At 42.3% G+C, this 12,528-nt stretch overlaps 1 protein-coding gene across 1 annotated transcript; it reads left to right on the top strand.

Moving 5' to 3' along the window:
- The first annotated feature begins 5,613 nt into the window (after positions 1 to 5,613).
- On the top strand, positions 5,614 to 11,962 carry LOC149829048 (cellulose synthase-like protein D4). Its single transcript, XM_090017878.1, has 3 exons — positions 5,614 to 6,500; positions 9,177 to 9,981; positions 10,062 to 11,962. The coding sequence occupies exons 1-3, from the start codon at positions 5,614 to 5,616 to the stop codon at positions 11,799 to 11,801; spliced, it is 3,432 nt and encodes a 1,143-aa protein (XP_089874004.1). The 3' UTR covers positions 11,802 to 11,962.
- Positions 11,963 to 12,528: the final 566 nt, after the last annotated feature.

Genomic DNA, 12,528 nt, shown 5'->3' with positions numbered 1-12,528 from the left:
TGGATCAATAAAATAGATGCATAAGGGGTGTTGGATTCTTCAACTATTGAGCCTGTAAATCTTGTAATCACAATAAAATTTGTATGAAATCAGTCAAATATCACAATTCATAAGAAAACATTTAACTTAAAATTCAAATTTACATCCAAATCTAAACTCACCATTCAAATTTCATTTGAACTTTACAATTTACAATGTAATTAATATTTAAAAATTTAAATTAAAATACAAACTAATTTAAATATCCTTTTTGTTCAATTCAGTTTCAATTTCAACTCAAACTTTAAATTATAGTCTTACAAACTAGTTATCTTGCATATTCAATTCACAATATAAAATTTATCTGAAATTCAAATTGAAACTAAAATTCACACCCAAATTAATCAATGAATTGCAAAAATCAAACTAGTCATCTTAATAAATTTATGTTTATATTAAGACTAGATATCCTAAAAATAAACTTCTTATGTATATGACAAATTATTTAATGAATTGCATATTCAAAACAATGATCTTACATACATGCTTCACACACACACACACACACATATATAATATTTTAAGTATTGAATTAAAAAAATTAACACACACACTCACACACATATAACATTTTAAGTATTGAATTGCAAAAATCAACACACACACACACACATATATATATATATATATATATATATGACAATTTAATGTAACATTGAAATTGATCACAAACATCTTACAAACATATTGCATACAATAACTTCTGAAGAAGGTACTTATCCATAAGTGTTGAACCTTCTTTGCCGTTGTGGCCTCTTACTCGGAGCATGCACTTGTTTCTCTAATGACTCATCTTTCACCTTCTCATATTCCTCAACATCCTCCAGTGTACTCTTCATAACCGAGGCCTTCTCCTTCTGCGGAGGTACCTCCTTTGCAGAGGGACCCTCACTCTCCTTCTCCTTTAGTTTAGGATCATCAACACCATTCACTACCTCTCAACATCTGCACCTCTTATCTTCTCTAAACTCTTCTCTACCTCAACCATGGCATCCTCCCCTTGCTAAGGTATTTTCTTCCCCCCTTCCCACCCTTACAATGTCCACACTATCCCTTTGCATCTCACCACTGTCACTACAGGTGTCCACATCTTGTGTTTTCTCTAACCGAGTAATGAGGTAATTATCAATAGTCTCATACTCAATCTATGACTCTTTCAACTTCTTCACCATTGACTGCACATATGAATCTACCTTCTTAGATGCTTCCAGGATAGAAGACATGGTTTTGGTCGTAGGCTTCTCAACCTTTTTTTTTGCAAAACTTTTGGCCACTGAAGGTCTTGATTGCTTATTTGAGCCCAACTTTATGGGCATCCTTGTACTCATGTTGTATTTATCATGGTATATGTCGGTCACCCATATTTTTTGCCACAACGTAGTTTTCTTCTCTATCCACATGTCAAGCCTCAATCATACTTCATAGTAGGACAAATCAATAAGTGGGTAAGGTATCTGTTGCTCTGTTTGCTGTCACATCATTAGGTGTTGGTGTAGGTGTTGTTGCCACCATGACAGTCTCTTTAATTATCATTTTATAATCAATAATTGAAGAATTTTCTATAAAAGCAAAATAGGCATACTAGTGATTGTCAATTATTGTCTAGGGATTACATTGAAGATCATAGTTCAAAAGAGAAGTCAATCCATGTATATAGGAAAAGACATGATGGTCATGAATATAACTTCAAAAAGAAAAATCAAGGCACACACATGCACATGTCAATCATCATATCATACAAATGAACATAAATGAGAAGAACTATGTGCAACATGACCAAATTAGAATACAAATTAAGAGGCATATGAGAAAAGGGAGAACTTTTTCTTCATTGAAAGATCATTTGTCTAATTCCTATCTTTTTTGAAACTTGTTATTTCCCAATGAAATCACCATTTATTTTCTCCTTTTTATGAATTTTGACTAGAAAAACCTAGATTAATTTCCAAAAGTGGTCAAAGCTATGTAATTATTGTTATTTCTAATAAAACCTTTAATTTTCTTTGCATTTTCAATATAGACTAAAATAATGCAATCTTAGAGTAAATTGAACCATAAATTTTTTATCATGAAACCCAAATCAAGATCCATAAAATGTATTAGATTTATGATCAAGTAGCATTAGAAAATAAAATGCAATGCATGGGATAAACAAAATGCCTAAAAGTCAAAAAATATTTAGAAATAGAGTGCCAAAAATATGTGATTATTGCAAAAAAGAATGCCAAAATAATATAAATAGGTAAAATATGAAACAATTTTTAGAGATGTATATTTATCTATTCATTTAACAAGAAAATAGAATGTCAAAATAACTAATTTATATCAATGTTTAGTTAAAATAACAGATTCATGCCAAAATTTTAAAAAAATAATTATTTAAACCATTAACGATGTGCTTAGCAGAATATCTCGCCATCGATGATGTCCTGGATGGTCAAAAAGTCACTGATGAAGTGCCAAAAAAAATAGTCGCTAGAAAAACATAAAAAAAAAACACAGTGGAGAAAAGGAGTTGGAGAGTACAAACAAATCCCTAAAATGAGAAAAGGCCCTAAATTGTGAACCATTGTTTTTTAAATATCGAAGCATCACATTTAATGCTAGTACGGATATTCTCAAAAAATAAGAAGATTTGCATTTAAGTTTTCAGAAATATTGTGAATGTCATGTCAAATGTGTCAATGTTCATAAAGTCTGCAAATGAGGCACAAGATATGCATATATAGATATTTGCAAATGTGTGCCTACATTGCGGATCTTCTCGATGAGTATTTACTTAACAGAGGTTCACAAGTTATATTCATGAAGTTTGTGCTATAATTGCAAAGGTCGTACAATATTTACAGACCTTCTCAAGGAGTATTTACTTAAAGGATATTTGAAGGTAATATTCACAAAGATAGTATTGTATTTGCGAAGGTCAAACTGTATTTGTAGAGGTCTCAAGAGAGTGTGAAAGTCAGGGACATTCACAATAGGTATTTTCAATTTTCAGCAGACATTTACGAATCTTCTCAAGGAGTATTTACTTAAATGAACTTCATAGGCTATATTCGTGAAGTTTGTATTGTATTTGTGGTGACCGTACTATATTTGTGGAGGTCTCATTGGAGTGCAAAAGTTTGAGACACTCAAACAACTATTTGCAAATGTCAGCAGACATTTGCATATCTTCTCAATGAGTATTTACTTAAAGGAGGTTTGTAGGTGATATTCACGAAGTTCATACTGTGTTTACGAAGGTCATACTGTATTTGCATATGTTCGCAAAATCTCAATTTTATTGAAGGGTTGCAAACTTTCTATAACATACCTGTTAATCGTGCAAATTTCAGCAGGTTTGCATTTGTGAAAGACAAAAATGTCCTAAAAAGGTAGGAATCAACATTTTTGGATATGCAACTGATTTTTTCAAATTGCTTGGTATTACAAAAACACACCATTTTGCAAGGACAATACAATTATTTTTCGTTATTTTTTACATCTTTAAAATAGAGATCTCAACATAAAAAATCTTAAGCAAATACATACTCCCTATTGAGTAAACAACCATAAATGCATCTAACAATACAAATTGAGCAAAAAATACTTAAAAGTGATTTTCCAAAGGTCCTAACCAGACCTAATGAAAAAAGGTGTAGAATCATCCCCCTTCTCGATATGAATATATGTCAAAAGTAATTTATCACTAATTAATGAACCTGTACAAGCTGAGCAAAACCCAGCATTTGTTATTCATGCTTGGCTTCCTAGGCCTACTCCACGTGATCAAATGAGCTCTTTACAAGCCAAATACGAGTTGAGTCACGAGGAAGGCACATCAGGTGCAATCACATTGCACACTTTGAGTGTGCCCCTAGTTGCCCTCCATCTTTAACAGTCTTTCAATTGTGAGGCCCAACAACTGATGTAGGGCAGCCCGGTGCAGCGGCACACTCAAAGTGTGCAATGTGATTGAACCTGATCCGCCCTTAGTCACGACATGAGTAGGGCTGGTAAATGAGCTTAATGAGCCGAGCTTGAAGTGTTAAAGCTTGGCTCATTCATGTGGCCAGCAAAGCTGAGTTTGCTCTCATAATGAGCCCAAGTTAGAGCTGGCTTGTTTATAAAAAAAATACATTGGTTTAGAGCTCAAAGAAACAAGATTACAAAAAAATATATGTAAAATCTATATTTTATTACCTATTGTTCATATTGAGCTTGTTGAGCATATTTTACAAGTTCGAAAGAGCTCTTTATGAGCCGAACATGATCCTAACCACGAGCTGCTCGGCTTGTTTCCCAGCCCTAAACGGAGCCCTCGTGGGCACGAAGTCTTGTCCTTAAAAGAGAGAGAGAGAGAGAGAGAGAGAGAGAGAGAGAGAGAGAGAGAGTCTTGCTTGAGTCACCCTCCCCACATCCACACATTCTCTCCCTCCTCCCCCCAAAATCCGCCTCCCCACACACACGAACTCGGTCATTTTGCTTCACAAATTTGTGGAAATAGAAAAACCAACGAATAAAATAGAAACACATTACCTAACTACCCTATGCCATACTAACTTACCCAAATAGATTTTCATGCTCTACCCACTAGATCCATCGAAATTTACCAAAATAAACCAAGATTGCCACTTTCTGGATTCTTTTTTAGAAAGTTGGTACTTCAAACTTGAGCAAATTATCCAGTAAATCTCCAAGCATCAAATCAAGAAAAGCCATAGTCCCATAACTTATTTGTTTCCTACAACAATACTGTAAGACCCATTTATAGAAAATCTCCACAAACTCACAATAGACCCCAATCATTATAGATATGACTCGGTTGGATCTAGGCATTACCAAGTCGGACCTAATTGGATATATAGCATAATCAAATTCAGATTCAGGTTTAAGGATCCAACTTGCTTAAAATCTGATATTTACATGTATTCAGATACAAATTTTAGTGGGATTCATATTTTTCTCAGATTCAGAACTTGATACCTCATCTGTGTTTGGATTGGACTTTGGCTTTTGAATCCAACTAAACCAATTCATATCCCACCCAAGATCCTACTTGAATCTGAACCCTTTACAACCGTACCAATCAACGTCCAGCCAAGATCAATAGCAATACTGAAAAGAAATATGAAGTGAATGGCTATGACAGTAATTCCATTAAAATCAACCACAGCACAGTGCCCTCTAATAAGCTAGTTTAACGCTCTCCCTTATTTGTTTTAGTTCCCCTCTTCTTTTATGTTTAAGGCAGAGAATTTCCCGTTGACCAAGCGAGCCTCTCGTTCTTCCTTTAACGTGCATCCCACACCTCCACCACCTTCTTTCCTTTCTGAAAAAGCTCTCTTCTTTCCTGTTTCTCTTCATTTTCTGTTCTTCCTTGTAAAGCATGCAGGCGAACATGTTGTGGTTGGCTTTTCATTATCTCTCCGCGGTTACACGATTGGCGGTGAGTCCTTAGGCACGTAATTAACCGCCCGTATCTGTGTGCCAGTACGTGAGGCAACAACCAGAAGTACCCATGTTGTTCGATCCGATAAGAGTCTGAATCTAAGAAGCAGAGCGACCTCTATCTCCGGTGGTGGCCGGGAAATGGCGTCCCTGTCGCACAGCCCGTCGAAGAAGGGCTCGTCGCTGAAGAGCCCCGGGGGCACGGCGCAGAGGAACAACTCGGGGCAGACGGTGAAGTTCGCGCGGCGGACGTCGAGCGGGCGGTACATCAGCCTGTCGAGGGAGGACCTGGACATGTCGGGAGAGATAGGCGGGGACTACATGAACTACACGGTGCACATCCCGCCGACGCCCGACAACCAGCCGATGGCGGACGAGTCGGTGGCGACGAAGGCGGAGGAGCAGTACGTGTCGAACTCGCTGTTCACCGGCGGGTTCAACAGCGTGACGAGGGCGCACCTGATGGACAAGGTGATCGAGTCGGAGGTGAGCCACCCGCAGATGGCAGGGGCGAAGGGCTCGGCGTGCCAGATGCCGGCGTGCGACGGCAAGGCGATGCGCAACGAGCGCGGCGAGGACGTCGACCCCTGCGAGTGCAGGTTCAAGATCTGCAGGGACTGCTACATGGACGCGCAGAAGGACCGAGGGATGTGCCCGGGCTGCAAGGAGCCCTACAAGGTCGGCGAGTTCGACGACGACGACGTGCCGGACTTCGTCGGGCAGGGAGCGGCGCTGCAGCTTCCGGCGCCGGCGTCGGCCGGGCAGAAGATGGACAGGAGGATGTCGCTCATGAAGTCCGAGAAGTCGCTGCTGATGAGGAGCCAGACGGGGGACTTTGACCACAACCGGTGGCTGTTCGAGACCAAGGGGACGTACGGCTACGGCAACGCATTCTGGCCCAAGGAGGAGGAGATGTACGGTGGTGGGGAGGGGGGGCTCGGCGGGCCCATGTCGGACGTGATGGACAAGCCCTGGAAGCCGCTCACCCGCGTCATCCACATGCCTGCCGGCATCATCAGCCCATACAGGTATTCTGCAGTGACCACCACCATCACCACCAGCACCACCACGTCCCTCTCTCTCTCTCTCTCTCTCTCTCTCTCTCTATATATATATATATATATATATATATATATATATATATATATATATATATGCGTGCTTAATGATGAACGGTCAGTCTGAAAAAGAGTAAAAAATGCTAAAAAACTGTCTTTTTGCACCAAATAAAGCTTTAGCACGCTTTTGAAGAGCTGCTAAATGTCTCAGTTCCGCTAGAACCTTTAGCAGCATATAAAAACACCACTAAATGGTCCACAAGAACACATACAGTATTTTGAAATTGTTTTTTAGCGGCGCTTAAAGCCTTTTCACCCTTTTTTTTGCAAGTTTTTGCATAAAAAAGGCTGAGCGTCCATGGTGCACGCGATGAATGCTCAGCAACATCAAAGTTGGTGTTCAAGCACCTACACATCTCTCTCTATACATATATAAAGTGGTAGCTGCTACCACTCTTCTAGCCTACAGCCGATTTACCAAGAGCAAAAGGGTATTTTTAGGTTGTTTTTAGCAAATCTGATCATGCAGATGTGTTGGGTATGGTAGATTTGTTAAAAAATGATACATGAATCATGTTTTTCAATTAATGGCATACTGTTTTAAGTCTTGAATATTTATGAAATCTTACACTGTTGATTTTTAAACCTTATAAAAATTTATCTGCATTCCGAAATTAGATGATCCAAAAGTTGATTTCTATAAAAATCAAGCCTGTAGAACACACGTTTAGCAGTCAGATTTAAGAAAAAATTGGAAAGATCTTTGAAAAGCCCCACAAGCTAACGATATGCCAATAAATTTTCACATTTTTTTCAAAACATCACCAGAATTATGCGTATCGACCTTGAGGCAATAAAAATTACAAATGCTTATTTTACATATTTTTGGATTTTACCAGAATTTATTCATCATATTTCAGGCAATTATCATTTGTTTTATAATATACTTGTTACTACTGCTCCAATACCTTACATAAGAACATTCGTCTAGTTATATTATATTAGTCTTTAAATTGAGTGTGCATACCATAAACTTGGTGTGGATGAGTGGATCTCATCACCACAAATTCCACTGATCCACACTTATTTTTAAAATGATTTGACCACCAATTGGTTTATCGTGGTGCATTAAGCTGTTGACCAAAATGTTTACATACTAAAATATACTTTTAAAAGACAAAAGTGGATGTTCCAGATTGATCTTCCCATACAAAGTAATGCAAAGCATGAATGGTTTTAAAAATAAAGCCTAATAGATTTAATTATGAGTTGGTAGGATCCAACTTACCCATAATAAATAAGCAGCTAGTACTGATAAAGCTGGTAAATAAACCGATAGAACCAATGTTGTCAGTATCTGTACATATCGGTCTGTATTGGTTCATATCGTTAGAAAATCGATACGATACTGACCTGAATTGGTTATTTTTTAATAAATCTAAAAAATATCTTTAAATTTATTTTTAATATTATTTTAATATTTTTAACACGTTTGAAGTTCTGATTGTGATGTAATATTTTTTAATTATTTTTTGGCTGATTCTGAACGATACAAAAGGTATCGTATCGGCTGATACAGCTGAATCGTTAGCCAAACGATACAGGTCCGATTGATTCAGATCCTGACAACATTGGATAGAGCGATAGAGCCGAACATAGCTAACAAGTTTATAAAAGATGCACACTTTTTTTAAAGTAATAGAATTCACACTCGAAAACTTGCTAGCCATTCGATTCGATCTTGCTCATTTACAAGATAATTATATTGTCTTAAAGATGTACTTAATAGAATTTGGAGTCACTAGAATATGAGAACTGAAAATATAAGAACAAATGTGTGAACTGCGATTTTCATGGTTTTTTTTTTTGTTTTTTTTTTAAATCTAACGGTACCGATGTGATCTACATGCTTGGTTTTATAAGAATTCGCTCTTATCGATTTGATGCATAAAGGAGATTTTTAAACCTTTAAAATCAACGACTTATAATCTTTATAAATATTCAAGCATTAAAAAATTACATTTTTTTCAAAAAAAATACACGATCCAATGGTTGATTCTTAACAAACATCCACACGATTGGATTTGCAAAAATAATGTTGAAAATGCTTATATTTTTAGTTCTCATATTCTAGTGACTCAGAGAATTTGAACCTTAAGCTTGTATAGCTTGTGAACCAAACAGTTTAAGATTTATACTTTATGATATAAAATACATCTACCTACCGATACGAGCTGAGCTTTACATATTATATGCGGTGTCGCTGCATGGTGGGAATGCAGCGGCCTGTCTGGTTGACAGCCAACCATCTTGGATTTTCTAGAGATGGATGCAGCGTCCATTTTGAGAAATGTCCAGATGGATGGTCAGCAGTAGTGGAGCTGCATGTTAAGAATGCAGCACCGCTGCATAAAATATGAACCTCTTGGTTTGAGCTGTGCCGAGATGTGGGCAGATCGATAGAGACACTTCAACTTTGAAAGGCGTGTCGTGTTATTCTTACGTGACTCTGTTCTCAACGAACAATCATGCAAGAATGTCGTGTCTAGTGTCTTGCTTATCGTGTCCATGTCACGAAGATGGATGGATGTACTTGATGAATGAATGGATGAATGATGAGGAAAGGGAAACAACTAACGAGTGCAGGCTGTTGATAGCCGTCCGGCTGGTGGTGCTGGCCTTCTTCCTGAGGTGGAGGGTGCTGCACAAGAACGAGGAGGCCATGTGGCTGTGGGGGATGTCCGTGGCGTGCGAGATCTGGTTCGCGTTCTCGTGGATACTGGACCAGATGCCCAAGCTCAACCCCATCAACCGCGCCACCGACCTGTCCGTCCTCAAGGACAAGTTCGAGATGCCGTCGGCGTCCAACCCGACGGGCCGCTCCGACCTCCCCGGCATCGACGTCTTCGTCTCGACCGCCGACCCGGAGAAGGAGCCCCCGCTCGTCACCGCCAACACCATCCTTTCCATCCTCTCCGTCGAGTACCCCGTCGAGAAGCTCGCCTGCTACGTGTCCGACGACGGCGGAGCACTTCTCAGCTTCGAGGCCATGGCCGAGGCCGCCAGCTTCGCCGATATCTGGGTCCCCTTCTGCCGGAAACACGACATCGAGCCGCGCAACCCCGACAGCTACTTCAACATCAGGGGCGACCCCACCAAGAACAAGAGGCGGTCGGATTTCGTCAAGGACCGCCGGAGGGTGAAGCGCGAGTACGACGAGTTCAAGGTGAGGATCAACGGGCTGCCGGACTCCATCCGCCGGAGGTCGGACGCGTTCAACGCCAGGGAGGAGATGAAGATGCTGAAGCAGATGCGGGAGAGCGGTGCGGACCCCTCGGAGCCGCTCAAGGTGAAGAAGGCCACCTGGATGGCCGACGGCACCCACTGGCCCGGCACCTGGGCCGTCCCCTCCTCCGACCACAAGAAAGGTGACCACGCCGGCATCCTTCAGGTACGCATTCATCTTATTAGATCACTTCTTCCTCTTTTCTACTATCTATATCCTTCTTGAGGTGTGTGTGTGTGGTGCAGGTGATGTTGAAGCCGCCGAGCAACGACCCGTTGATGGGCTGCGCCGACGACGACAAGCTCATCGACTTCACGGACGTCGACATCCGGCTGCCGATGCTGGTCTACGTCTCCCGCGAGAAGCGACCCGGCTACGACCACAACAAGAAGGCCGGGGCCATGAACGCCCTGGTCCGCGCCTCGGCCGTGATGTCCAACGGTCCCTTCATCCTGAACCTCGACTGCGACCACTACATCTACAACTCCATGGCGGTCCGCGAGGGTATGTGCTTCATGATGGACCGCGGCGGAGACGACATCTGCTACATCCAGTTCCCGCAGCGGTTCGAGGGCATCGACCCCTCCGACCGGTACGCCAACCACAACACCGTCTTCTTCGACGGCAACATGCGGGCGCTCGACGGCCTCCAGGGCCCGGTCTACGTCGGAACTGGCTGCCTCTTCCGGCGGGTCGCCCTCTATGGCTTCGATCCGCCGTACATGCGCCAGAAGTCGGCCGGGTCCCGGAAGAGACCGCCTACCGAGTCGGACAGAGCCGCACTCCGGGACGATACGGACGACTACGACTGCGGGGACATCAGCATGGACATACATCCGAAGCGGTTCGGGAACTCCACGATCCTGGCCGAGTCGATCGTGGTCGCCGAGTTCCAGGGCCGGCCGCTGGCGGACCACCCGGGGGTCCAGAACGGCCGGCCGCCTGGCGCGCTGCTGGCCCCGCGCGAGCCGCTGGACGCATCGACCGTCGCCGAGGCGGTCAGTGTCATCTCGTGCTGGTATGAGGACAAGACCGAGTGGGGAGATCGAGTCGGGTGGATCTACGGGTCCGTGACGGAGGACGTGGTCACGGGGTACCGGATGCACAACCGCGGGTGGCGGTCGGTCTACTGCATCACGAAGCGGGACGCCTTCCGCGGGTCGGCGCCCATCAACCTGACGGACCGCCTGCACCAGGTGCTCCGGTGGGCGACAGGGTCTGTCGAGATCTTCTTCTCCCGCAACAACGCCCTCCTCGCGAGCTCCCGCCTCAACATCCTGCAGCGGATCGCGTACCTCAACGTGGGGATCTACCCCTTCACCTCCATCTTCCTCATCGTCTACTGCTTCCTCCCCGCCCTCTCCCTCTTCTCCGGCCACTTCATCGTGCAGACCCTCGACGTCACCTTCTTGGTTTTCCTCCTCACCATCACCATCACCCTCATATCGCTAGCCATCCTGGAAGTGAAATGGTCGGGGATCGCGCTCGAGGAATGGTGGAGAAACGAGCAATTCTGGCTTATCGGAGGCACCAGCGCCCACCTCTACGCCGTGGTTCAGGGTCTCTTGAAGGTCATCGCCGGAATCGAGATCTCGTTCACTCTCACCTCCAAATCCGCCGGCGACGAAAACGAAGACATCTACGCCGAGCTCTATTTGGTGAAGTGGACCTCTTTAATGATTCCGCCCATCACCATCATGATGGTGAACTTGATAGCCATCGCGGTCGCCTTCTCGCGGACCATCTATAGCGAGATACCGCAGTGGAGCAAGCTGTTGGGTGGGGTGTTTTTCAGCTTCTGGGTGTTGGCGCACCTGTACCCGTTCGCCAAGGGGTTGATGGGAAGGAGGGGGAAGACGCCCACGATCGTGTTCGTGTGGTCCGGGTTGATCTCGATCACGATCTCGCTGCTGTATATCGCCATCAATCCGCCCAAGGGGGCGACGTCTGCGGGAATTGGTGGTGGTGGGTTTCAGTTTCCGTAGATGAAATCGATCGGGTGGTGCGTCATTACGATGATGGTCGATTAAAGACCACGAAGAAGAAGAAGAAAAATGTTGCAGAGTTTCTGTGGGGGTTTGTCCCTGAGAACATATTTGTGAGATCTTGAAAGTAATTCACTCTAAGAGAAAAGATGGGTAGTTGTTTGTTCATTGTGCTGCTTATTTTCTTGCGTAGGACAACAAACAGTTTTCGTTTCCTGCCAAATGGAGTAGAACTGTGTATTTTTTTGGGGGGATTTATGTTGTTAATTAAATTTTCTCTTATCTTTTTTCTCTCTTTGTTATTAATTGGTTTTTTATCTCCTCTTCTATTTTCTTCTTTGAATGTGACTCCGTGCCCGTCCACCTGTTTGATCAAAAGCCTGACAATTTCAGAGTATTTGTGATGTGATTAGCTTTCAAACCATTTATCTCCCATTCTAGACCCTTTTAAAAATATATTTGCATGTGTTTTGTTTAATTTAAGCTTGTAGACCTGATATGCTTTATTTAGTAGGAAGCATGTATTAGTTTAAGCATTTTTTTTTTTATGTTTAGATGCGTTTTTAGCTCAATAAAAAACAAAAGTATGATTAAAAAAATAAAAAACTTGTTAAATTGATTGGATTCAAAGCATTGCTTTTAGTAAATAAGCAATGACAGACTTGGATTAAGCAAAAAACTTATGCAGTATGTTTTTTAAAGAGGTCCGAAACAATATGAGAGATAA

The sequence above is a fragment of the Nuphar pumila genome, chromosome 9 (genome assembly GCF_984573655.1).
Source record: "Nuphar pumila chromosome 9, dmNupPumi1.hap1.1, whole genome shotgun sequence".
Classification (NCBI taxonomy): domain Eukaryota; kingdom Viridiplantae; phylum Streptophyta; class Magnoliopsida; order Nymphaeales; family Nymphaeaceae; genus Nuphar; species Nuphar pumila.
The sequence above is the reverse complement of the archived record's forward strand: the minus strand, read 5'-3'. Positions and strand labels throughout refer to the sequence as shown.